The following is a 27,527-nucleotide window of genomic DNA, read 5'->3' on the forward strand; positions in this document are numbered from 1 at the left end:
AGCATGAGAAAGTGAATAACCATTGGTTCAGTTGTGATGACGTGCGCTCGGCGTCAAAACAAGAAGCGCGCGCATGCGCTTCCTGTTTTGAAGTGGAGCGCACGTAAAAACAAGAAAAACAAGGAGCGCATGTGTGCCATATGATTTTTGATGATACTTGGCGCTCGTAAACCAGGACTTGCTCGGTTTCCAAGTCAAAATTTATTAAAAATCTTTGCTCATCTTGCGGAACTCGTAAACCGCGTTACTCGTAATCCGAGGTTCCACTGTATACAGAATGACACTGACCAGCAATCCATATTGTTTATCCGGTACAGGTTAGAGGGGAAACTGTAGTCCCTCCCAATAAAAAGGGCAAAGAAAATAGGAAATGTTGCATACCTACAAATGTTTTTTGTAATAAGCACCAAAATTAAAAACCTGCTACCATAAAAGTGCTTCATTTAAATCATTATCATATCATTTCTCTTTGGAAAACTCATTTAGTTTTGCATTCAAATAGCCTTTTAAAAGTGTGTTTAAATAGTTTATTTTTGTAACAAAATTAAAAACATTTCTCTTAAATATAGCACAAATACTTAAATAGGTCTGAAAGTTTTACGTTATTTAAAGCAAAGGCTCTCATGTACAATAAGGAAGGTTAAGCTCAAAATGGTAAAAATAAGTTAGCAGAGCACCTTCAAACAGAATTTGCTTTTCTGGCTGTAATCCGGGCCAGGATGTCGGAGTACCTCTCCAACAGGGCCATGATCCCATCGCTTTGCAGTTGCAGGGTGACACCTTCTGCGTTCCGGGGAGTGGTCACCCTGCCTTGATCTTGGTTTAACTCAGAATTAAAAGCACAGCTCAAGTCACTCCTGACTTCTGAGAAGACATCGTCCAGGAGTAATCTCATTTGTGAGCACTGCTCTGGGCTGCCTTGGCTCAAGCACAACTGGACAGAAGAGAAATGCAGATTCAGGTGATCTGATCAGTGTCCCATGACATAGCATGCAGACATGAATTTCATATGAGCCTGCATTTTGAACTTACCTTCCTGTACAAGCCAACAGCTGCCGTCACAGAGTGTTTCAGATCTCTCACTATCCGTTTACAGGTGTTCAGTCCACTTGGCCCATTCATGACATCTGGAGATACAGCCAATGTTGTAAGTTTCTCCTTCATACAAATGATTCTAGGATGGAATTAGTCATGTGCATTAAATAGACTCCCATGTGACTGAGCGAACACACTGATGTAATTTATTAATCTTACATGGGGGAAAAAAGTATTTAGTGTATTTATTTTATTTTATTTTATTTTTTTACACGTTAGCAGGAAGAAAAGATTTGGTCTGTATTAATCCCAAATAGATTCTGGGAAATGGAGGAATTACAAAGGCCATGACACTGAAGCTTTGGAAGGGAAAAATGGATTTTAAAGAGTTGTCTTTAGTATGAATTGGATGACAATGGCACCCCATCCAGGGTGTTCCCCAGCCTTGTGCGCTGTGCTGCCTCGGATGGGCTCCAGGCCATCCAAACAAAACCAGAAGACCGATGGAATGACCTAAAGGAATTTAGGACATAATCTCTCACACCCATTTCAAAGACATTGTCTCATTCACAGAAGAATCATGAATTCAGAGTCTAAAATAGCAAAAAAGTCCATTTAAAAGGTGTCATATTTAGCATGATACCTGAGTTGGATATAGTGCTCTCCTGTGGTAGAGCCAAAGTTGACATAGCATCTCCAGAGGAAGAGGTATGCGAGTATGAATGCAGGTTTGACTTCACCTCTACTGTTCCCTCTCTTTTCAGGTGTGCGGAAGAGGGATCAGACAGAACCACGCCAGTCTCTGGGGTCGAGGCATTTGGACTACAGCTCCAAGTCCCACCGGGCTGGACCTTCGGGTTGTTTGATATGGAGGACCTCTTTGTGCTGCATTCAGGCCTCACTCCATCCTGCTGCGCCTCACTGTCGCTCTCATCCCCAGGCAGAGTGAAGCCTGATCGTTGGGTCACAGTGAAGCTCTTGCGGGTCAGGCTGCCTAGGGGAGAAGGCACCCTGCACACAGGACTGGAAGGGCGAGATCCTACCCTTGACACGTGACGACACAGAGATGGGAGTTTGTCGGTGGAAGCTGAAGGCTTGCGTGGTGTCGTCGTGGACTGGCTTTGCTGGATCATTGAAACAGGTAGACACTCCTTATGCTCTTTTGGTGTATTTAGAATAGGGGTGGATCTTGCTCTTTGATTGCTCAGTTTATCAGGTTTTTTCACTTGGGGCCTGACAAGCTCATAGTCAGAACCGTTGTGTAGGACTTTGGAATGGGGGCTAGTGCCAGTACCCATGGAATCCCATTGCACAGATCTGGATATGTCATCACTGGACCGTGGTAGAGATCGTCTTTGGCCTGGAGACATCAGGCGATCCATAGGTTTATCTTTGATGCCTTAAAAATCAGAGCAAACCAGTCAATACTGCACAGCTGGATGCAGAAGACAGTTTTACTAAACAAAATTACAGCTAACAAGCAGCCGATTGCTTGCTACATGTCGGATACAGGAAACGGGGTTGACCAGACCTTTGTGTTCACCACCAAATACTGATGTTAGAAACAAAGATGGCATCAGAGAAAGCCAAAAGACTGGGCAGTTCACAGCGAGTAGTACTGTACTGCAATAATGAGTTGCCGCAGACTTCCATGGTTGGGGGTTTGAATCCATATTCGGAGCAGAAATGCGAGTCTGCATGATTTCTCCCCCCACGGCCCATGCAATCTGGTAGATTATGGTCCATCTATAAAACTGTATGTAGCATAGAATGAGTATGTGCATGTGTACGTGTCCTGTGATTGACGGGCATCCCGTCCTGGGTATACCCCTGCCCGGTGCCCTGTGATGGACTGCCATCCCGTCCTGGGTATACCCCTGCCCGGTGCCCTGTGCTGCCTGGAACAGGCTCCAGGACCTCCACCACAAGCTGACTTTCCAGTACCACAAAATTAACGTAGAAATAGAAAGTCTAATTCTTGAACTGTCAATATAAACATGTCAACCAAAACGCAGGATACCTTTGATACTGCAGCTAATATTGTATACAATAAATAAATAAATAAAATAAATAAATAAATAAATAAATAAATAAATAAAGATCCGTGCCAATTTTGAATTCACATACCAGTATATTTGCATCCAGGTTTGGCATGTCTGGATTGTTGGAGGATGTTCTCTGACATCTGCCAAGATAAAAGCAGAGGATAAACCCTTTAAAAAAACTAGCTGACCCCCATCAAAGCCACACATGCTGTTCAATGCAATAATTTATGTAGTTTTATGGCACCTTCAGTGCCTGTGGCTTTTGTATTTTAATTTGTGTGATGTGCTATACCTTAGTTTTGGTGCAGTTGGCTGACATGCTGTCAGAATCAGCATGACAAGAGGCCGTCTCCCATCTGAAAAAGCAGAAATTGTGCATGACGAGTCTGGGGATGGGTGAGGAACTGGACGGGGTCATTCGATCAAATCACCACTAAATCCATCTGCATAAACAGGTCCTGGGAAACACCACATCTTATAAGAGGCGGCTCCAGACGTCTACCATGCAAGGACTTCAAACAAACAAAGAATACAAGATGTGATGTGTGAAAAACATTTGAATCACTGACCTACTGGAGTCTTTACACCACCTAGGGGTGACTGACACGGGAACTGCAGGGGAACTGGGAGAGCCATGGGGAACGTGGCTCTTTGACGGCCACTGCCTTTCCTGCAGGTTTGGGTCAAAGGCACCTGCAAAGGGCAACACCTGTGAGATGGTCATTCGGCGACTATAAGAGGCCTACTGACATGAGGAAGAGAGAGAGATTGTAGTTTTCATAATGCCTTCCCATTGACTGGGCTGCATGTTACCACACTAGGAACTGCCTGAGAGATACTTCTCAGCTCCTCCTTGAAGGAACATGTAAAGCTAGTTTGGCTTGAGGAACCTGTAGAGAAAAGGAAAACCTTTTGGAACCACTAACTATAGAACAGTTTCAAAATTTTGGTAACACTACTTGATGGGACACATTAGTATTGCACTATTACTTAGGCATTAATCACAAATTCTTAGGTTACATACTGATCTCATGTTAAAACAAGCATTATGATTCATTAATGATGAATTATCTGAAGCAGTTACATCTGTTAATTCTGTAAACCTTTGTGAACTACTGAAGGAAGTAGTAATGAATAAGTGATATAGTGGCTGTGTTTGTTCATTAATGAATCTTGATGCATCTTCTCAGGTAGCAACTATTTGTTCATAATTTGTACTTCAGTAGTTACTAAATATTTTCTACCCCGTCAAGTAAAGTGTTACAGAAATTATATTCATCAATGTTTAAGTATTTGAAGGTATCTTATTTGCAAACGTGAGGCAGTGCCATCTCACCAACAAAAGCCCAGTCCAGGTTGGAGGCCTGGTTCTCAGCTGAACCAGAACCACAGACATTGCTGAGACTGAGGTCAACTGTGGTCTCCTTCCAGTGTACCAATGGGACATCATGCAGACTCCTGAAGTCAAGCTCTCTGTTTTCAGAAAAGTAAAACCACATGGACCTCTTCACAGTTAACATGCATTGGTTTGAGGCGTCCCGGGCTGATGTACTGCAGGAACACCGAAGCACCAGATCCACACAGAACTCTGCTCCTCCAAGTTCACAGTAGCACAATGAGAACATAAAAACCAGATCATGACTGCCTAGGAACCAAAGAGAATAAATCTGTTCTTTTGCTTACTCCTCTTCACTTTGCAAAGATGAGCCATTAGTAGGATGAAAACTGTGGTCAGTCATCTCAGGTGGGACAGTCTGCAATGACCAGTTCTCCGGATCACATGGCAGCAAAAGGAGGTCCGTCCCAGGGAGGCTTTGCTCTGACCCAGCATTTGTCCTCTATGACACAGAAAAAAGAGACAAGAAGAGAGAAAGTGAGAAAAGTGAGCCATGGAAAAAGTGAAAAAAGCAGATGTTCCTCTTCTACAGTAATTATTGATAAATCAGTGGCTCAACCAGAAGCAATTAATGTTTTTTTTGTAAGCCATGCTGCTCTACTACACTATGTACTTTAATAGCTTTCACTAATATGAACAATTCCCTAAAAGTGATTAGCAAAATTTTCAATAGCTTTAACTAAAGCGAGTTCTAGGTATCTGATTCTCACCAGTATGTGATCTTCCAATAATGAGCCAGCAGCCCAAACTGCCTTACCTGCTTATCTGGACAGGCCAGACATAGATAATCTTCCAGGTCCCCTTCATAAAGGCTCTGCTTATGGTGTCCAAAGGGGTCACCCTCGTTCGCTGCATCCTTCCCGCCTGGGCTGGGAGTGAGGGGGCTCCGTAAGCTCTGAGTCTCCAGGGCCAGGAGAACAGCCTCCGGATCGGAATGTTCAGCCCACCGGGCCCGGGGCTGGTATGAGCCCCCCCTCTGCTCTTTGCCAGGGTTGGCGAAAGAACACAGGGCCTGGGGAGACTATTTCAATAAGGGCGGGGGCAAGATATCAATAGCATTACCTTTAAAGTAAAGACATAAACAACAGAAGAAAAGAGGTTTAGGTTTGTGAATGACCTACCAGTGTCCTGGCCAACATGGGCTCACCATTTGTCTGCAGAGGGGTCAGGGTAACTGATAGGGGGGGGACATGTAGAGAATAACCAGGGTCTGCTCTTGATTTTGTCACTGTAGTAAATATTTTAAATTCACATGCAAAAACTTTAAATGCAAAAATCAAACCAAGCAGACTACAGCAATGCAAGTCTATCACCAAGACAATGGCTAAAATGTTAATATATGTTAAAGCTGGTTAACTGTAGAAAGATATTCTAGAGATATTAAGAGGAGTAAAATACTCATTAGCCTCTTACCAGCTTAGGAACTAAAAAAAAAAAAAAAAAAACGTTATCCAACCCAATTATCAAGAATAAATTGTACATCCTAAACCTCTACAATGAACAAGAGGTTGAAAAATGGAGGGAAAACAATTATTCCTACAATTCTGGTGGTTTTATTTGTCCTCACGCTTACCTTCATCGTGACTGGAGTAGGTGAGGATGTTCTCACCCCGTTCCTCCTGGTTCTGCCCCCTAATCACCTCAGCTGGAGTCAGAGGTCCACGTACATCTTCACATGTCTGCTTTCTAGGGCCGTTGTATGAATAACGTGCAACTGTCACATTACCTTATGCGGCTAGAACTACAAGTCACATTTGGCTTAAGTGGAACAAAGTAACAGGGGTCAAGCTGAACCTGGCCAGGAGCTGGCTGATGGTGGTTTCGGAAAAGCTACAAGATGAAGAATTTCTCTGTATGATATCAGCCAGGTTCTTCCTCATGGCCTTTGTCATTTCGGAAGCAAGTCTCCAGACAAACACACAGCTGTGAGTACAGGAATGTGCATACGTAAGAACAGTCTTAAAATACAATTTCCTGACAAATGGGTCATTGAAATGAAACTGAAAATCACTCATGGATTCCAGGATACAAACACGATCCCTTATTCTGTAGAGGAATGTTCTTGATATGTAACAAATCACGCCTTTTGGTGCTCAGAGTTTACTTTCATGAGATAGAAAGTTTGGCTGCAGTATATCAATATAAAATTGATTTACCTCTATAGATTAAAACTGGTTTATGTTATAGGTTTGTGTAGCTTAATTTCCCTCATAACCCTGAACTGGATAAATGGGTTGCAAAGCAAAATTTGTACAGTAGGACATTCTAGGCAACTACTCCATTACACAAAATCAATAAGCTAGAGACCCAAAGTAGCACCAAGAGAACTTACCTGTCTCCCGATACAGTAATAAGGTGGCGGCAGTCATGGCTGAACTGTATTCCTGTCACAGAATCTGTGGACACACCAGGAATAGCACAGAAGGATTCAACTACAACATTACAGGAGCAATGCGGGCCGGCTAATGCATACCTGAATGTCCAAAGAGAGTCACCACACAGTCACCGGATGAGTAGTCGAAGATGCAGATGGTACCGTTTGAGCAGCTGGTAGCTAGGAAAGTGCCAGAAACATCCATCTGCATCTGCACACACACACATACCGAAGGGGACCAAATCACGTGCCAAATTAAAGTGAGATGATGTCTGAAACAAGTCAAATACAGAGAGAACATCACAGTAGGAAAAAAAAAAGCCCTTTCATTTATTTATATTAATAAATATTAGTGTTAATGATAAAAATGACATCATCATCAATGCTTGCACATTCAACATGCCGTTTACAGCACTGACAAGTTTCATGGAGTTCCGAGGCTTAGCTGTTGACCAAATACGGGCAGTTGTTGCCGTTCGCTTACTTTAAGAAAAGTGACATCACTCAGAGGGCTTTTGATAGTCTTCGTCATCTTTCCACTCTTCAGGCTGTAAACCCTGTATCAGGAACAACAGAAACTATGGCACTTAAGGCCAGCATAAGAGGTCTAAGACAGTAATGGAAATGGACCAGGGGAGGCAACCTGATATGCTGATCCTGACAGGCAACGACAGAGTGACTTGATGCGGCATCCAGGCTCATATCATTCACGGCGGTTTTCGTCACTATGCGACTCGAGCAAGAGAGCTGGCCCTTCACAGGGTTAACAGGAAGCAGGCAGATTACTATAACTTAATATGGATTATTATGAAAGAAAAAAAAAAAAACATACGACTATTTTTTAGAACAATCTTACACCTCACAGCTTGGAATACAACCATTACCGACTGTCCACTAACATGCCTGACTGTACCAAACTGAATGTCTGTTCTTTCCCAAAGACATCAAAGTCTTCATTTTCTAAACGAATCTCTCTCTCTATACACCAGTAAGCATTTCCTAACCCATTTTCATATTACATGTAATAGAATACTAAGAAAAATATATACATTTAAAATAGATGTTTTATCAAAGAAATTCCCGGCCGTTAGCCCATTACATGTCACCTTGTTCCCACGTGGAGACAGAGAAACCTGCCTTTTCAGTGCTGTATAAATAAACGCTTCCGTCGCCTCCACAGCTCACCAAGCCGGCGTTGGGAAAAGCACCTGCAAAATACGGAAGATGGGACATGCAGACAAGGTATCAATAACAAAGTTTCAGTAAGCTCAAATAAAAGATGAAATGAAACATGAAATGAAAACCACGAACATTGTTTCAGAAACTAACACACAATAGTATTTAGCAACAGTAATGATTCGTTTCTTTCATATGAACATGTTTACACCCAGTAAGATTCAACCAAAAGCACACCTCATATGGCTCAGCAATACCTCATTAGATTTTTTTAAATAATATATACATTAAAATAACTACATTAATTGAACTGAGGGTGAAATTTAACAGATGCATGGAACGGCTGGGGTGCCCCTGAGGAGAGGTTTGGGAACTGAAGAGGTGTTCATCTAGCCGTCCAGCAAGATTTCAGTAACTTTTTGGAGAAGAAATTCTTATGCTACTCTTAATTTACATACATTCAAATGTTAGATTGTGCGTTTTGTCCCAAGCAAATATATACTTAGTACCCAGATAAACAGTTTAACACCTTTCCTTAGACGGCCTAAGACTTATGCACAGTACTGTATGCATCATTAAAGCACTCAACATTGAAAATTAAAACTAGATTTCAAAAGAAAATGGAAAAATATAATTTTTAATAAAAATTGAGTTCCCATGTGGTAATTTCTCTTTATTCATTTCTATAGGGAAAACCATAATCCCAACATGGCGACCTTAACCCCTACCCAGCCCTAACCTTAATCATGAGTAACCAAAGAAAATACAAGAGACTTTTGGCTTTTTTGATTGCATTCACAGATCTTGACCTGAAAAATGGGCCCCATACCATCAATAAGATTGGTCCCCACAATGTAATGTAAACTTAATACACACAGAGCAGGCAGCCCCACTGACCTGTGAACTTGATGGCGATAATGGAGGTAGAGTGGTCACATACCGTCCGCTCATGGCTATACCCATTCTCCCTGTTGAAAATGTGAATACAGCCATCATGGCCTGCAGAGACCAACAAATCCAGGCCTGCAAAATCAGAGACATGAAATATTAATGGTTCTTTCATACCATCCACAGACAAGCTAATCAGTCACAAGTACTCCGCTTGAAGTCGTTATCCACCCCCCTGATGTTACTATGCTTTTCTCAACGACATCTATCCTGCCCATACGCAACATCTAATAGGCATCTGCTTCAATCTCCTGAAATTATCACAAATCAAAAGTATGCAGAAAAACTGAATTTTAGTTTTGACAATTTGACAAGATGGATGATGAGACAGCTGGTCTCTGTCATAGCACTAATTACTCGACTTGACCTAGCAGTATTTAAAAAACATAACTCCCAGCAAAACAGTCTTGTACAATGAAAAGTTGTATTGCATAGTGAAGCGGAGATGGTACTAGGCAAGCAGGGATATGTTTATAAACAGGGAAGCTGCTTCAGACTGACCGGTGAAAGCCGGAGAAAACTCCAGACACAGAACTTCAGAGTCATGAGCCTTTATGTGCAACAACTCATGCAAGAACTGCAAGCAGAAGACACTGGGGGCAGAACAGAAAACATTTGCTCTCTTCCTCATAGTCTAGTCCTCATGTAAACATTCCTCCACAAAAACCTTTCACATTTCTAAAGAGAGATTATTCACAGTGAATATGAGACGACTCAACAGAAATGAGTTTTTAAATGCTTACGGATCTCTGAGGCCGAGTATGACTTCACGTCACACTCTACCAGCGAAACAGACCATTTGAAGACGTCACTACATTAGAAGTGTCTCTCTAATGCTTACTTTACACGTTAATAGAAGTGTGCTACTCACCGCAGGGAGCCACTCCAGTCTCCAGCAGCCAGATGCAGACCATCAGGACTGACACTCATCACTCTAATCCCTGGTTTCACATGAGAGCTCCTGGCCTCTCTGGGTTCACCCACAATCCATTGCTGCTCCATATCCTTCTTGAGCCACACTACCTGCCCAGGGTCCTGCAGTGGCATCCATGTGTAAGTGAGGTAGGCAGTGTCAGCAAGCCAAACCAGCAAATCAATGCAACACTTACTGCAGTGGAAACACTGGCTGGAATGTAAGTACTGGGGTCTCCAGGCCAGAGCCGGATAGTGCAGTCAGAGGAGCAGGTGACGAAGGATCCCACCGTCAGACATGGCTCAGCCTGCTCCTCCATATTAGGGTACATCTAGGATGCCATCAAACATTGTCATTTGTAACTCAAACCCAAAAAAAGGTGGATCTGTATTTATTTACCAAAACAACTTCAACCCGGTAAAAGTATAGGACTAGGGCCATTCTAACTTGTGCAGCTAGTTAAGACGACTTTAAACAAAAGCATCAAAACTTCCAATTGTTCAACAAAACTTTAATAGCTGAATATAAGAAGCTTTAGAAGGCAGCATATAATTGTTCTGTCATAAGTCAGGGGAGGATTAGTCATTATCAAATGTTAACTTTGCAAGTATAAAATTACATGCACCTCTACACTCCAGACACCGTTACTATGGGAGTGGGCGGAGTAGACCACCTCCACATTTCTGATGTTACAAACATCCCACACATACACGCTGTGGTTACTGTAGACACACGTCAGATATCTTGCCAGAGGATCAAAGGCCAGGGCAAGTGTATCAGGATAACCTGCCACCTGATCATCAGCAAGCAGATCTCTAAAAGGTGAGGTAAAAAAACAAAGCTAAAATGTACCATTTTCCAAAATTTCACTTCTGAAAAACCACATTATTAAATAACTATTTGCAATTTGTACAAGAACCAGTACAGGTTTTCACATATCACACCTAGGTGTCCTGTGGCTGGTTGGAGTGAAGATTGATTGATAAGTCATTTTTCCAGCACTTCTGGAGTAGCAACTGGGCTAAGGGCCTCGCTCAAGAGCCCATCAATGATATTATTCTGCTAGCTATGCGACTGAAACCAATAACATTCACCACAAAGGCACAGCTTACTAATCCCCAGATCCAAACACCATTCACGTGTGTGTAATTTAAAGTAAAGTAACTAAACTATACAACAGTAGCTGTACCCACCTTGCTTCACCACTCTTTGTAATGTCCATGCAGAGGTTCTGAGGACGGGGCAAGGTGGTAATGTAACAAAGGTCTGAGGGCTTAAATACTCGCACAGTAGCATCGGCACAGCCACAGAAGACATAATCTTCGCTGACGGATAAACAGTGCACTGGGGCAGTCTGCAGAGGAAATGAATGAGGGTGGGGCTAGTTCATTCTTTTAAGCACCAAGCAGTCAGGGACAGTCTGTAGTTAATATTAAAAGAATGTTAGGTGAACATCTTCGGGTCTAACCTTCAGATCAACCCAGGCTTCCAGCAACCTCCTGCTATTAAACCGGCAGAGCAGACCTTGGATGGTGACACAGTAAGTGCTGCCGGCCATGTGGCCCCGCCCACACGCTAAACCACAAAAGGTACTATTCCACTGTTCCCCCAGCAGTGCTGGCCGGCCAGTCAGAGGCACCGTGCCATTCACCTAAAGGAAGGGCCAAAAAAATGTACATTTTAAAAACCTTGTCAAATTGTCAATTACTACCACAAGTATGAAGATCTTCTGCTTAATCGAGATCAGTGTCTCTCACCTGTCTATTTCTGGAGGTGTCCAGATACCAGAACTTAATCATTCTGTTTCCTGCTGTGACAAAATAGCTGCTGTCCTCTGAGAATGACATAGTCAGCACTCTGCCGGACACCTTGTTTGAGGCTATTACAACTCCCTTCTGTATTGAAGAAAGGTAAATCAAAGACCCAACGCAATTTAAATATCCAAGTATCATCCGGAGTTTATAGCTGTCAGGCAAACACTTTCCTTCTGACGTGAAGGGGTGGGGTATTAGTGATGGCCAAAAGAAATCTCATGAACCACTTGCTGTATTTTTTTTGACCACACTAGATGGTGTCCTTGGTTTGCTTTGCAGCATGTTTTGAGCCCCATCTAGTGGGGTCAGAAGACATAGCAAGTGGTTCATGAAGCTGCATTTGGCCATCACTAGGGGGTAGACAAAGTGTATAAAAAAATCATCATCATCATCATCTTCTTTTTCTTTTTTTAATAAATATGAATCTCCTGGACTCTTATTTTCAGTTCCAAGTTTACAAAATTGATAACTTCAAAGGAAGAGAGAACTGTTTGCATGCCGTATGCAACTGCTCACATAATAAATACCGTTAATGTCACTGATGGCTACTCTAGACTTGCTCTCGTTCATTCTCACCCTCCATTCCCATACGCTGACAGCCATGTCCTGCTGGCAGCCCACTGACACAACGTAGTCCCCGCTGCTATCGAATGCCACGCAGGTAACTCCGTACTGATGACACTGCACCTCTGCCAATTCCGTCCCCTTGGACGTGTCCCACACTCGCACGCAAGGCTTGTGACCATGCTGTTTGAAGGGGGACCAGAATATGAAAGATGAGGATGAGAAAGCTGGGCAATGGTGGGGGAAAAGAAACCCAAGAAAAGCTCTGAAAACACATTGGCAGAATGATAACTACAAATGACAAGGATACAAAATCAACAAGTCTGTGGATAAATTGTACTTTCAATATTAATGACACAGACTACTGCACATGGTCTACTTTATCTATAGTTATGCTTAAACCTTGTATTAAGACATTTTCAATCTAAAATAATGGCCAACTGCATACCTTGTATCAACTATTAAATGCCAGTTCCTCATATCAAAGCATGCATCACCACAGGTTGTTTTTTGGATAAGCAGAATAGACAGTGGGTTGAACATATAGATGGATGATGAGACAGCTGGTCTCTGTCATAGCACTAATTACTCGACTTGACCTTACACAGAGGGACTCCTCCGAAATCCCCATAAACACTTCCCAATACTTACTTCACCAGTAACCAAGTATTTCCCATCCTGCGAAAAGGCCAAGGCAGTGAAAGCTTTCCTGAAATTAAACAAAGAAATGACAGAAGGACAAGTGTAGCAATTCTGAAAAATGACTTTAAAATATGAAGTTATGTACAAACGTCCCAGTGAAACTCAGCTTGACGTCCATACATTGATCACCACACTGACCATAATACAACAGTACAGAGCACTTGTAAGACAGGGTGTTGTCTATTTCAGTATGTTGGAAGTTAAAATAAATCGAGCAAAAGCTCACCTGGAAGAGTTCACTATGTGACTCTGTGTTCTCTCTTTGGGACGCAGGATGACAACTACACACCTGTGTAAAATATACAAGGTGACGACAATGAACTGCATGAAGTGCAGATACACTGAGGAGTAATGATTGGGTCAGGTTACTTTTGAAATGAAATATGTTACAGATTACTTGCAATGTAAAGCAATGTAATTGATTACATCTGACCAAAGGCATCACTTTGGGTTGGGCATTGGGGGGGGTGAGGTCTACCCCATTAGATGATGCTGCCTGTAGAAAAAGGGCACATGGCATGCCCCAAAGCAAGCCAAGAGCACCATCTCGTGGTGTCAGACAAATACAGCAAATGGTTCATGAGGCTTCAGTTGGCCATCACTAGTTTATTCTCAGCAACTAACGGATTTTAGTTACATTCATTTTGGAATTTCATTACGCAACGCCGTTACATGTTACTCCCCAACACTGAATTTCTCCTGGTGTCAACTATCAGAGAGGGAGATGTAGCTGTGCTCATGGCAGGAATAGTCATGGTCACGTTCAGAATAGACGGCAGAATCCGCATCAGACAGACGGCGGATTACCCGGCGGGATAGGCCACCACTCCGGCGTGGGGGTCACAGGCCAGGCCGCTATCGCTGAAAGCCGTGATGCCATGAATAGTCTCTAAAACCACCTACAACCACACAGAGGGAGATCATTAAAGTGGTATCCTACCACCTTGATACCTGCTAGGGAAGTCCAACAGAAAAGTGATCGCTGGAGGAACATAAGACCACTTTCCAAAATTAGTCGTAAAAACCTGCAATTCTAGTCCCCTGGGTACAATACCGGATGTTACAAAGTAAAGTTGTCGTAAATTAAGATTAAACGAGCTCTTGTGGTGATTTTTGTCCACCATCTGACGTGTACCTGGTTCGCGCAATTTAGGGCATCAGACAATATAATTTTCTCACCTCGTTTTGGGGATTGCGGCACGGGTTATTTCGTCGACTTTTCCTCCGGAGATTCACTGATTGGGATAATTTTCCATGCAGCAGTTTCTTAACTCGCGATCCGAAGGAATCTTTCCTTCCAGTGGCACAAAACTCCCTCAGAAAGGCTTTCGGCGTCGGACGGCTAAAATGCTTCTCATATTCGTTCATATTTATTAGATCAGCTTCACTAAGCAACTCAATTGTGAGTTTAAATATCTCTGATTAAAAGTACCCTCTGTTTTTCTTTCTTTAACTCAGACTGGACCTAATCTTGACACAGAACACATGCCAGTTTGCTTATGTAGCCCCCTTAATTGACGCCATCATCCTCATCAGCACGTACCGTCATCTTATTTCTACGGCCCCTAAATCTCCTGAAAGGAAAAATCAGCTGACAAAATATACCAATTCAATTGTTTTTGTTTTATGCCTCCGCTGTATTTATTATTTCGTTCATTTATAGTTTAATTTCAAAGGGTTGTCAGCTTGTCAACTGGCTGGCGTGAGATTATCAGTTTTACACAAGCCTGCACACACAGGTACACGCATTAATTTGTATATAATCAACAGTTTTATTACCTTGTAAATAGTCCGCCGGGCTTGCAAACTTCCCCAGAGCTTTTGGTGTAGTAAATTTTAGGTTTATAATGGAATAATATACATTTGCCGTAAAATTTCTTGCATGAGTGTCACACCAGTGGCCTGCACTACGAAGCGGGGTTACTGGTTTATCGGGGTAACTTGTCGGATTTAAGGTACCACAGTTTAAATGGACTTCATATTCGTTCACTTACATTTTGCCCAGACTACCTTAAATCCGACAAGTTACCCCGATAAACCAGTAACCCCGCTTCGTAGTACAGGCCACTGATGCGTGAGAGCTGGCAACCCTTACTTCAAATAGATTAGGCTCCTTAATTTGTGCTTTTCATCACTGTAAGTTTTGGTGTTGAAGTGCGTGCGGTAACAGTTGTTGACCGGTTGGCGATTAGTTGGGTGGTCAGACGGAGCGTATAGTGCCCCCGGGTCACTTCGCTTACGGACAGTTTTCCGGGACGTTGCGCTTCACTCGCCGGTGTCCGGGAGCTGCTGTCACTTTGTGGAGGTGGTGGGACGCCCGCAAATGAATGTGACTTCGAGTAGACATCACTACATACGGGGAAAGCTACTTTGAATGACGTCCTAGAAGTGAGAAATTTATATTCTATTTACAGTTGACAAATTAAAATATATTTAGGCTTGTAACTTTTGATGTTGACGTATGATCGTGGATATGCTACAGCAGGCAAAGTAGTAAATGTATTTTATACATTAACCCAACATACAAAAATATTGGGGGACCCCTCTGAATCATTGAATTCCAGTGTTTCATTCAGACCCACAGGTAAATAAAATCGAGCACCTAGCCATGCAGTATGTAGGTTTACTAATATTTGTGCAAGAATGGGTCATTCTGAAGAGCTCACTGAATTGAAGCATGGTACTGTTATAGGATACCACCTTTGCAGTAAGTCAGTTTGTGAAATTTCTTCCTGTTGCTAGATGTTCCACGGTGAACTGTAAGTGGTATTATTGCAAAGTGGAAGCATTTAGGAACAGAAACTCAGCCATGAAGTGGCAGACCACATAAAATGAGGTGCAGAGTGCATACAAAATTTATCGTAAAAGAATAGGTGGCATTTATTTTTGTATTATTCTGGGCTCTTTTTGGTGTGAAAACCAAATCAATGATGAATAACAACCAGATTTAACTACCTTGAATGTTACTGGTTACTGTACCACGGAAAACAACTTACTGTGGGAATCTAGCCATAAATTAATTTCTGTTTGTGCCCTTTGGAATAAATTCTTCTAGGGTGTGGGTTTATGTTTTAAAACTCACTTCCGTAGAGTTTTCCATAGATGTGATTAAAGTTAACTGCTTCAGTTTCAGTGTTACTGTGACTTCCATGGACGTAGGCTGTGTTGATTACTCTCATCTGATCATTGTCTTTCTTTGCCCAAAATCACACATATAAAGTCGCTGTATAAGTTAGAGCACTAAGTAGCAGCATTAAGACACAACAAGATAATAACAGTAAGCTTTTTTATGGGGAGGAGGGGGGGCATGTGTAGTACAAATTTGTTTCATGGGGGGCAGGTTATACAGCCACTCATTTAACAAACAGATGTTTCATTGTTTAAAATCACTGAAGACCATTTTATTTTCTCCTCTTGCTGCTTCAAACATGTACACTGGAATCTGAAATGATATACAGTATATATATACACACACATACACGTTTGTATAACATTATCTAAAAAGCCCAGGACAATGTTGCTGTGCGCTTCAGAAACGGGAAGATGGTTGTACATGTCTGTGACACGTCTTTCATAAACTTGCGAGCAGCTTCACGACACACGATGGGACTGAAAGTATTGCCTGTGTCTCTTTCAGTAAAGTGGCTTCAGCGTTCTCTCCCGTTACCAGGAACCGGTACTGGGAGAGAACGATAAGTAGCGCATTACTCTGCTAAGACAAGCTTGTCAGAAAGCCTCAGAATAAATATGGAAGAACACACAGAACTATTAAAATAGAACTTGTGACAATTCTCTTGGTTAGACTACCCCCGAAAGTGAATAACCTATATTTGGTTTTGAGTGACAGTACTGTACTTAAAATATTCATCCCACAAATTAAAAGTAATTGTGGGGGGGGGGGGGTGCATCAACTTTAAAAAGACAGCGCTTGGCAAAGTGACAGGACCATGATATTATCACATTCTGACACAGACAATCTCGGCATCTCCCAACAGATTTCCTCTAAGGTGGACAATCACGTTATGTCAAATACTTGAAAGCTGTTCCAGTACTGGTCTTTGGCGCCAACTAGTGCTTGAATCCCAACACTGAAGTAATCATGTACTAGTTATGTGATTAAAAAAAAAATCTAGTAATTACAAATTTGTGTCATAGCATGAATTGGCCAGAGATGAATGGATCAATATGGGTTGCGTAGTTGCGCTAAACCGTTAACATCGAAGCACATGTTTTTGACTGGACCAGTAAAGAAATACCCTAACCTCCCTCGTGTGCGTACTTGGAGTTTGAAAAGAGTTTTTTGAGAGGAGGTAAGGTTAGTGGCAATAAGAGCTGTATATGGGAAAAAAAAAAAAAAAACAGATAAACAAAACAAAAAAAAAACTAAATGGTAAGGACGCCACACCTGCGCGCACACACACACACAGACAGGCTCTTTACATCATTCCCAACTGCATCAAGGAGTTTGCGTACGCCATAGGCTTGACATTCGGATGAGGCTGTGAGGGAAGACAGAGCATACACATGGTGTTTAACGTAACACTGCATAAATACATTATTCTTGCAATTTACTTTACATTCTCTGACATTAACAAGTACATTAACAACCTAGTGTCCAAGGTCAAATGAGTGAGAGTCTGAGATGTTGCAAAATTTTGCAACAAAATAGAATTTTCTGCAAATTTAAAAGTGCTTATCAAAGAAAGAAACAAATTTTTTTTGGGGAAAAACATCCCAGGGCCCAGCTTTCATTAAAACTTAGATTAATGAGAGCTTTCATCCAAACCTTAGACAGACACCCTGTTACAAAAATACAGCCACAGACTAGGTGTGTAGTATGAGAGAATCAGAATCAAAATACTTTTATTAGAGCAGGATTCAGTTTCACTTTGAGATTCTTCATTGTGGGTTATCCTAAGCTGTAGTAGATATACAGAGAAATTCCAACATAAAGGGTGCTTTATGGATATTTAATGGGCATGATAGCCCATTACCAAGGATAGAAAGTCAAAACAGCCCTATTTGATTAGTGTTATAGAATGCATGTGAAAGGTAAATCGTATTTTGAGTGATATGAGACTGGAAGGGATGTTGACATTGGGAATAAGGAACAGCCAGCAATCGGCACTGCCTAGACCTCATCCCAGGCAACACAGGACACGAGGCCAGGGGAGACACCCACAATCACACACTACAGACAATTCTGTGATGCCAATTAGCCTTTGGACTGCTAGAGGAAACGAATACCTACAGGAGACCTGTACAACACAGGGAAAGCATGCATATTTCACACATTCAGAATGGAGGTGAGATTTTTTTTTTTGGGCAGTGTGAGCCCACCCACTGTGCCACCTCGAAATAAGAAATAGAACGTCAACAGTTTGAAAGCAGACAAGTACGATAAGAAAGCATATCCTAAAGTTCATAATGGTGACTAGAAAGATACTGACCACAGCAGTGAATTGGTGAAATTCTGGCTTAAGGTCGGACCCCCTGAGGTGGATATAGGCTCCTTTGTTACCCATCTGGTCACTGGAGGAGAGACGTAACACTGTAATTATAATGCTGTAAACGCGTTAAGGCCGTCTGGTTTAAAGAGACAGGCACCGAACGTGCATGACGTACCAGTAGTTGGGTGCCGAGAAGACAGTGATGCACTTCCCTGAGTGGGTGACCTCATAGCCCTCGGCCTTGACCTCGTGACTGCGAACGATGTACTGCAGTTTGTTCTCGGTGAGGAAGCGCTCCGTCACGTCTGGCCCAAACTGGCAGCTCACTCCCCTCTTGCTGATCGACCGCCCGTTCTGGGGGAGGAAAGACCAGGAAACTGGCTTAAGGGTGGCTTTTACTTCATGCGGATGCGGCGGCGAGACAGTGTGTGCAAGGACTGCAATGCAATTTTTTTATCATAGGGGCCAGCCTTGGACGGCGCGGAGACTCCACTCGGTGACGCAAACAAACCTTGACCATTCATTGGCCAGGGGTAAAGTAGCATAGCAAAATGTCAAAAAGGCAGAGAGTAGTCAGATGGTAAGTCGGAAAAGTTGTAGGACCTAAAATGGCTTCAACAGAGTGTCGCGACGTAATGCCGTCGGCCATTTCTATGGTTCAAGTGTATTGCACGAGAGGGCCAAAAATGAACAGATGATTAGCAAGTATTTCACATTTGTTTTTATTTTATTTCAATTGGTTTTGGAAGAAATATTTATAGCTCTTAGTTGTAGTTTTTATTTTTGGATTTTATTTCAGTTTATGAAAATGTTATTGTAATAATAATCCTGCCTTGCATACTGTAAGTACATCATGCATGGTTAGACTTAATAAAATTCTTACTTATAACATTCATTCCACACACCATGAATGCGACTTAACAGCTTTGCTCTACAGCGCCACCGCAAGCCTGGCATCAAACTGCATGGCTGCCTGGCACGATGGTGCTAGAATTAAGATCATGGAGGATTGCGAAGAGTCCAGCGGCGTGTTGTGCGCTGCGGTACCCCCGCTTTAGCGCGAGGTAAAGTAGTCCTTATAGTGTCATTCTGGAGTGATGGGGGGGGGGGGGTCGGTGGAGTCTGACAGTTTTGTGAGGTACAAATGAAGGTAGTAATGTGCATTAAATAAATACAGCAATAATGTGATAAGCCGTACATGTTCCATCTGGGAATCACCCTTGGACGGGGAATTTCTACTGCTGGCAGGAACAATACAGGAACTTACTTGTGGCTGGGGGTCTGACCAGAGCAGATCGCACATGGGGCCTGAAGGGGGAACAACAGAACAGAGCAGGTTGGCGGGCATGATAAAGAGGACCGCGTATATCAGGGCTATTCAAATCACGATCCTCAACGACAGAGCCCCGCTGGTTTTCCAGCCTCCCTTTACCTGCGAGCCAGGTGTGAAGCCTCTGGCCAATCAGAATCAGTAATTATTAAACTAACTACCTAGGAGAACTGAAAACAAGGCCTGGATTTGGAATCGAGGGCCAGATATATTTGAAGAGCCCTGGAGTATAATTATCAATATTATTACTGCATATATAAATAAATGCATTAGAAAAGTTACACTACATGAACATGTACGCTATCGATTCTAACTACAAATGAGACCACATTTCCACAGTTTATTTTGTGTTGTTCAGAAGACTGGGAGGCATTTAGGTATAATGGTTGACTGAATTATTTGCTATATAAAGGAAGAGATGAGGATAGTATGGTGATAGGCCTGTAAGGGGTATATATCACCCTGTATTGATGTCATGAGACTGCCCCTTTAAGGCTGCCAGCCAGTTAAAACTTGATAACATGAATTTGGCAAAACTGATAGTAAATGTCACACCATAGCATGAAATTCCTGTTTGTTTGATATATCAGTGAAAAGATCACTGCTACGTATATGCAGTCAGTCAGTAATGTGTTGTGAGGATGGACTGAAGAACCTACCAGAATCTGGTGGCTGTCTGTTCCTGTCAATTTTGCGGATGTCATCTAGCGTCACGCCATCCTCGCTGAAGAGACCTCCGTGCATTACCTGACGACGGGCAAAGCAGGCGTCTCTCATTCGCTCAACGTACCCAAAGAGGGCTGCCTTTGTCCTATAGCCACGGCAGATTAGTTCTTACCAAAACTCTACTGTTGATACACTGTGCTAGGGGCAGCCACTGGAAGACCTCACTAAACAGCTGGAACATTTGCGCTGTGTACTTGGCTTTGACTTCACCCTCAAAGCCGTACATTTGGTTCATGTTGTCCGTCTCATGGTTACCTGCATTTGGCAAAGACCATCAGTATTGTGACTGATTTCGGTAACACGACTCACATATTAATATTTCCTACTGTCCGTTTTATAACCCAAGATGACGGCAGGAAGAGCTAGACTCACCTCTCAGCAGGTGGAAGTAGTCTGGATAGAGCAGCTTGAAGCCAAAAAGCGTGAGAATCACCTCCACAGAAAAGGAGCCACGGTCGACAAAATCGCCATTGAACAGCTGCAAGCCATCAGTCAAAGAAAAGCCTCACGCCAATAGAATACATTCACTCCTTATGGTCATAATTATTGTAAGTATTGTATAACTAAGAAAGAGGACTGCACAGAAACCAGAAATTTCCTGTATTTGCATAATCCATCCCTTTCCTTGAATAATAGCAGATTTTACAACCTGACCTTAAGAGATCATATAACAAAAGCCAAAGGATACATAGGGGTTTGTCGGGGAGGGTAATCCATTCAGCTCAAATATGTTAAGGAGGTCATAGTACTGGCCATGCGTGTCACCACATATAGTGATCTTCTCTGACTGTTGGTTCGAGAAAGGCAAAGATTTAAAAGATTAAGTCTGACAAGTAAAAATGACCAAAATAAGGTAGCAAATGGAGGTAATTTACAGATACAGTGACAATTACTGCACACATGTAGAACAAATTTGAAGTTTACCTCTTTTAACGTTATTTCTACAAGACTTGGGAGTTTGGATAAAATGTCTTTGACCTGAACCAAAATCTGAAATAGGAAACAAATACCCAATAAAAGTCATACAAACAAACATCACAACAAGCCACTGAAATGGCAATTTGTCAAACACCAAACACTATTTTATTTTAAACCATACCTGATAGGCACACTTCCTGTGGAGTTTCTTCTGATCCTTAAACCACTCCATTAAATCATTCATGAACTTTACAGTCACCTTTCCGTCTTCAAGTTTTGGACCTGTGTAATCATCTTCAATCACTGCAGGGAGAAAACATGAATGATCTCAAGCGGCAAAATACCGATCAATAGGGAAAACAATCCAAAATCATTTTTGAAAGACCTATAAAACCGTCAAATATCTTAAAGTAATAGATCTTTTCTAATTATAGAGATTAAAAATGCATCCTATGGGCTGTTGCTGTTTAAACTCTGCAGGCAATACTCACTCATATTCTCAATGTCCAAGGAGTCAACCACTGATTTCTTGAGTTCGTCGCTAGCGATGGCTCTCTCAAAGGCTTTCTGCTTCACTATCTTGTTACATTCCTGGTATTTCATCTTGGCGTCCTTGTCATTGGGCCGCACCCGTACTACCTGAATTCGTTACATGAGACACAAATCAACATGGGTTCAGAATAACAGTCAATTCAGTGTTAAATCTCTCACAGGGATCCTGCACTGTAGGTCCCCTTAAGATTTCTGGAAAGTACCGTACATTTAGTAGGCAATTCTATCCCCAGCTGTTAGAAAAAAAAAACACCAATGATTGCAGTCGATCTAGTTGTCCCTCAGCTTGATAAAGACAAATCAATGGTACGCTAAGACTGATTTATACAAGCATGTTTACACACACAGGTTTACATGCGCATGCATACAGTTTCCTTAAGACAACACGTACTACTACACTGGAGCCAAAGCAACACACACACACACACACACACACACACGACAAAGGCGACTCCTTTCACAGCTGAATTTTTATCAGAGGCTGTCAAACTCATTAAAACTAGAGACACTGAGGATAATTCTGGCAATGGGGAGGACAGTATTAATTTGTATGGTCCCATCGTGAACGTCCCATGAGGGGATTTAAAAGACATTATTTACATATGAATCCTTTTATAGAACACAACATAACATGTTACAAAGTGACTGATTGGGTGATGTAGAGGGAGTGAATATTGGCCTGCAGTATTATCACACTGCTAATTGTGTGCCTTGCCAAGTGGTTAAAAAAGAAAACACACATCCGCTAGGCAACTCAAGGTGAAAAATGCTAAAAATGTAAAAAGTGCAAAGTCATTAAGTAGGATCATTTAACAGGATATAACGTAATTAAAAATAACTGAAGAAGCACAGGAATTACATAATTAGAGTAACATTTATTGTTTACTAAGTATTTCCTCACAACTGTCAGCAAAATCAATCACACCCTTTGTTCAGTTCCTGGTGAAGGGGAAGGATCAGTACACTGACCGTCTCGTAGTCCTTGAGCGCAGCCTTGAATTTGCCCAGTGCCATGTTAGAGGTGGCACGTCGGTAGTAGCCTTTGATGTAATTTTTATCGATTTCCAGGGCACGCGTAGCATCTGCCAATGCGTACCCATAGCACTCCGTGCGCAGGTACGCCAAGCTGCGGTTACTGTAGTAGATCGCATTGTCCGGATTCAGTTCTAGAGCCTCTGTGTAATACTTGATAGCGTTATCATAGTCCTTTTCTGAAACACAGAAACATAATTGGCAGTTAGAAGATAACGTTGTAAGTCCAAAAGGTCTTCAACCACCAGGTCTTAAACACTCAGCAAAAGATCCAGACATTATAGATGTGCACCAAGACGTCGATCTCAAAGGCAGGCCAGGGGATGACGACGAAACAAACTGCAACTACAGTATCATTTGACAACGCAACCTCAAATGTCAAATTGATTATGCTTTTTAGTGATTAAGAGAAGAGACAGGACTGAACATCCCGTGTCCCTCGGGAGGCTGACTTAATCCCATGTAGGCAAGGAGAGATACATTAAAGACACAGGAATCATTAGCAATACAAAGAACAAATCTGGCCAGGTATGAGGTATTAAAATCAGCTGTATATGCAGCTTTTCCCTTTTCTAACTAAGTTGCTGATATTAGCAAGACTGAAAAAGCTCAAATAGAATCACAACTATTTTTATGATGGAATAAATATTGTGACGTGCTTACTTATATACTTAATCTACATGAAGAAGCAACTTTGCTTGTTTAGTGGCAGCTAAACATGGCTAATAATGACCGTTATGGAATACAGGCGGTCCCCAGGTTACGAACAAGATCCAGTCCCCAAGTCTGTCTTTAAGTCTAATTTGTAGGTAAGTTGGAAAAATAATACAGTACATAATATTAATGGTTATACAGTAAAAGTACCATTTTTAAAGCTACATACGGTATTGTACTTTGAACCAAAGATCTCCTAAAGCCGGGCAATGTTTTCACGAGCATCAAAAAGTAGTGTGTGCACTCGTCATTAGGAACCATTGTATTTAACGCAAATGTTTATTATATGCTTTACAGCAGTCCATTTGTAAGTACGAGTTGTCCGTTAGTCAGATGTTACCCGGGGGCTGCCTGTAGTCCTAGCCAGCAGGTCCATGAAATAACTGGAATGATTATGTACAGAAAGCCATTCATCCATTCAGTACATCTGTATATGAAAGTTCCCGATCAAATTAAATTCAATGAGGATGGATATATCAGTTCAGACCATAAAAAGTATGTTTCATTATTACTGTGATAAAGTAAAATACTACTAAACCCAAAGACTTTACAAACACTGTGCATGAAACCTTAATTAAAAAACAAATAGCTCTGGGCAGTATCACATGAGTTGAGCTATTTTCCCCAGATCTAATCGGTCAGACAGCTTAATTTCATGGAGAGGACGACTGCTTTCAATTCCTTCTGGTAATGCTATGGGCAAAACGAATGGGTAACTGACATCACTCATACAGGCAGCTCACACACAAAGATCCATCTTACACCAGCTTTTTTTAGAAATACACTGGTTATAACCGATTGTGTGTGTGTATTTTACATATCTTGAAAGTTGTGCAAAGTCAAAATGCTGAGGGAAATAACTAGCACAGCAGACAATTTTGCTGTCATAGCCTTGAGAAAAGCAATTAACTTCAACAGGGGCGTGTGCCCCTCAATATTAATTTGGATTGCCCTCAATAAAAAGACCTTTGTATTTAAATAATCAAGTTGCCCCCATCGATCCACCCAATTTCAAACTCTCTCCTATGCAGCTGAACCTCAACATAATAAATATAACACTGAATAATGAGTAAAATGAAGCGACCAACTTCTTCATTCGAAAGGAGGAAAAGTTGACCGCCGAGAATCAAGCATGATAAACACCGAATTCTCAAAAGAAAAGGCTTTAAGATTATGGCAGAAACATTAGATTGGGATATTCATAAAATCGAACCGGCAATAGTAACGGAGCACTGCGGTGCCCAGCAGGTGGCCCGCCGCTCAGCGCCCTTTAAGGGGAAGCACGGAGAGTGGAAACAAATGAATGGGAATAAATAAATGAGCGCAGATGTCACTGTGCCGCGCAAACCCGGCGATGGGGCCGTGACGTCAGCGGAAGGCGTGCAGCAAGGTGCCAGAGTTCTCCGCGAGGACGACTGATCCACGCGCAGCTGCACTTAGGAGTGGAGTGTATCGTGCAGACTCATTTCTCATACGGATGCTCTCCAAAACTTTCAATTATTAAATTCAACTTAAAAATCATTCCACGTGCTCCCCCCTTATTCAAAAAACAGTGATAAATGGCAACCGACACCGTGTAAACTGAAGCTAAATTCAAGCACGACTAGGCACCCAGCGGTGACGAATGCGTGTTTCGTTCAATATCTAAACTATGAGACACTTCGCCGCATATAACCATTGTCACTGTGTGTGGGAACCACGACACAGTTTGTATTTAACTATTATCTACATTTCACCTTACTTTGAATCGGTATAATGGTTATGCCGCAAACTTGAAAACGCCCTTAACTATTGGCGAGGGCACAAAGACTGACTTAAGTAAATAATACCTAAACCATTTAGCTAACGAAACCTTTTATAACCTAATTGTCCAGACAGGTAGCTACTCTGCCAAAATATAAATCACACTTTAAGTGTTAAGTCATTTCACAATCACAAGTGAAGACAGCCAGTTACCACATGTGCGTGTATTTGGCGAACTCAGTTGACAGGTGGTAACCTAGCCATAAAGCTAACCGCAACAATCAGAATATCTATAGCTGTTGTTTTTAACCTATATGCACTTTCCCGTTTTAAAATTCTCCAAAAGCCCCCTAACTACATATACAGACTATTTTCACTAAGTTATGTATCTGTAATAATTGTTTTCAAGTGCTTTAATTTCAATGCCTAGCTAAAAGCAATTCACCCCCAGGGCTTTTATCATACATGCCTTCTCCCTGTAGTGTGTAGCTAACGTTGCCGGCTTCGTGGTTGAGTCACTTGCCAACATATCAGGTATCACCAATGACACTGAATTACCATAGGCTTAAATTTTAGCCATATATTCTCACAACAAATAAAAACTCAATAAAGAACTAGTTCCTAGTTTGCTATACCTTTGAAGTATTTATTCGCTTTCTCCTTGAGCTCCTCGGCACTTCGCTCGTTCGCCGCCATCTTCGCACTGCCGCTTTTCGTTGTGTCCGCCATTGCCAATGAGGTGCGGTCGCAAAGTGTGCCTTGTCGCGTCACTTTACTCTCAAATACTGCCGTAAATCGACGCCTTAGCAAAACGTTGACACGCTGTGATTAGGGCGCCTGAGAGGTTTTGGGCATAGCTTATGAAACATCTACTCACTTATTGAGTCCTTTTCATTGGTTCCTAATACGCACGCTTTTATTGATGGTTTTTATGTGTTCATTGCTTTTTATGGATTTTACTGCAACGCGGTGGGGCGGATCTCCTGAATGTCTATTGACAATACAAGGATTGGGTGTTGGCTGTACTTGCTCTCACGAATTAAACAGTGGTTAGAAAACGCTTTTTTAAAATAGTTTTTCTCATTTGCTGAAACACACACTTCACATAATACGACACAATTTACTGAAACTATACACACAAAGCCCAAAAACCACAGTTTTAAAAACACTGAACAGTGTTTTTACTCAACCCTGAAAAAAAACCTACATACAACGGTAAGAATCTCGCGCACACAGCAAAAACAGTAGCCATTAATTACACACTGTGCTGCCAAAAAGGAAAATAAAATAGAAAAATATCCATCCATTTTGGGTAGTAAAATTCTACAAATCGTTTAACTAAAAATGTCATGGGAAATACTGTTATGCCTGTGTATTACAGCAAATCACAATGAGGAATAGGGTATGTGTATGGCGGAAGGAAGATCATTAAATGGTGGGAATCTAATCATTCCTGGATGATCCACGATGGTGAAAACGTTACCCCATATGGCAGCATAGGCAGCATGGTTTGGAGGACTATGCTGCCTCTTCGGGGGTGGGACTAAAACAGCGCAAGGAGCAGAATGTTGTTAGACGGCTCAACAGTTCACTTTGTTAACTCGTTCAAGTTTCTTGGCACTGTTCTCACCACAAGTTTAAAATGGGATGGACATCTTTCAAGCATTTAATAAAAGAGCAGAATGTTCTTGCAGCAGCATCTTAAGAAATTCAGTCTTCCCAAACCTATACTGGTTCTGTTCTACATTGCAGTAGTTGAGTCCATCCTCACAGTCTCTCTCATTATCTGGTTTTATGATGCAATGACCCAATCTAAAGATAAGACACAGACCATCATCAAATCTGCAGAGAAGATCATTGGCTGCAACGTCCCCTCAATCCAGGAAGTGTATGCATCCAGGATGAGGAAGCAAGCTGAGAAGATCATTGTTGAATCCCTTTCATGTTGGCCACTAGCTGTTCCAAACACTCCTTTCTGGAAAACATTACAGGACCAAAAAATGTTACCTCTGCTCATCACTTAAACTGCTTTTTCCTAAAACAATATCTCTTACTAATCAGAAATGTTATATGCAGTAATAAATCACAATGAAAT

The 27,527-nt window shown here is 41.9% G+C and overlaps 2 protein-coding genes across 5 annotated transcripts; both read right to left on the reverse strand.

Moving 5' to 3' along the window:
- Positions 1-513: 513 nt before the first annotated feature.
- On the reverse strand, positions 514-14,681 carry LOC111837939 (mitogen-activated protein kinase-binding protein 1-like). 4 transcript variants are annotated; one of them, XR_011983545.1, is made up of 32 exons: positions 14,147-14,681; positions 13,775-13,866; positions 13,194-13,256; positions 12,917-12,974; positions 12,278-12,448; positions 11,645-11,782; positions 11,356-11,538; positions 11,081-11,241; positions 10,513-10,702; positions 10,084-10,218; positions 9,846-10,009; positions 9,476-9,567; positions 8,924-9,049; positions 7,988-8,058; positions 7,494-7,603; positions 7,335-7,407; positions 6,950-7,061; positions 6,809-6,872; positions 6,271-6,399; positions 6,050-6,162; positions 5,598-5,704; positions 5,234-5,497; positions 4,764-4,918; positions 4,417-4,553; positions 3,871-3,970; positions 3,650-3,772; positions 3,373-3,436; positions 3,163-3,220; positions 1,679-2,434; positions 1,458-1,548; positions 1,033-1,127; positions 800-934 (listed from the first exon to the last, which is right to left on the reverse strand). XR_011983545.1 is itself a non-coding variant. In XM_072702267.1 (31 exons), exons 1-31 carry the CDS (start codon positions 14,333-14,335, stop codon positions 680-682), a joined length of 4,548 nt encoding a protein of 1,515 aa, XP_072558368.1. In that variant the 5' UTR covers positions 14,336-14,679; the 3' UTR covers positions 514-679. The 4 variants fall into 4 exon arrangements, 2 of the variants coding, with proteins under 2 accessions (XP_072558368.1, XP_072558369.1); XM_072702267.1 differs by lacking the exon at positions 1,458-1,548 and having other exon boundaries at positions 514-934; positions 14,147-14,679; XM_072702268.1 differs by lacking the exon at positions 1,458-1,548 and having other exon boundaries at positions 514-934; positions 5,598-5,650; positions 14,147-14,678.
- A 1,558-nt stretch (positions 14,682-16,239) lies between these two features.
- Positions 16,240-26,271, reverse strand: ppp5c (protein phosphatase 5, catalytic subunit). The gene is made up of 13 exons (XM_023800653.2): positions 26,068-26,271; positions 22,913-23,154; positions 21,883-22,030; positions 21,573-21,694; positions 21,398-21,463; positions 21,162-21,260; positions 20,846-20,951; positions 20,586-20,728; positions 20,407-20,494; positions 19,685-19,725; positions 18,593-18,771; positions 18,418-18,499; positions 16,240-17,466 (listed from the first exon to the last, which is right to left on the reverse strand). Exons 1-13 carry the CDS (start codon positions 26,159-26,161, stop codon positions 17,404-17,406), a joined length of 1,473 nt encoding a protein of 490 aa, XP_023656421.1. The 5' UTR covers positions 26,162-26,271; the 3' UTR covers positions 16,240-17,403.
- Between the last annotated feature and the right edge of the window lie 1,256 nt (positions 26,272-27,527).

The sequence above is a fragment of the Paramormyrops kingsleyae genome, chromosome 18, assembly GCF_048594095.1.
Source record: "Paramormyrops kingsleyae isolate MSU_618 chromosome 18, PKINGS_0.4, whole genome shotgun sequence".
Taxonomy (NCBI): Eukaryota; Metazoa; Chordata; class Actinopteri; order Osteoglossiformes; family Mormyridae; genus Paramormyrops; species Paramormyrops kingsleyae.

What these genes read in the sequence shown, in the direction of transcription:
- LOC111837939 (XM_072702267.1), bottom strand. Translation starts at nt 14,335, where the DNA reads ATGAACGAATATGAGAAGCATTTTAGCCGTCCGACGCCGAAAGCCTTT. An exon ending in CTACTCCAGTCACGATGAAG is followed by an intron (nt 5,705 to 6,049) that starts GTAAGCGTGAGG and finishes TATTTACTACAG; the next exon opens with TGACAAAATCAAGAGCAGAC. An exon ending in CTGTTGGCTTGTACAGGAAG is followed by an intron (nt 935 to 1,032) that starts GTAAGTTCAAAA and finishes TCTTCTGTCCAG; the next exon opens with TTGTGCTTGAGCCAAGGCAG.
- ppp5c (XM_023800653.2), bottom strand. Translation starts at nt 26,161, where the DNA reads ATGGCGGACACAACGAAAAGCGGCAGTGCGAAGATGGCGGCGAACGAG. An exon ending in AGCGAATAAATACTTCAAAG is followed by an intron (nt 23,155 to 26,067) that starts GTATAGCAAACT and finishes TCTGTGTTTCAG; the next exon opens with AAAAGGACTATGATAACGCT. An exon ending in GTATCAACAGTAGAGTTTTG is followed by an intron (nt 20,495 to 20,585) that starts GTAAGAACTAAT and finishes GCCCGTCGTCAG; the next exon opens with GTAATGCACGGAGGTCTCTT.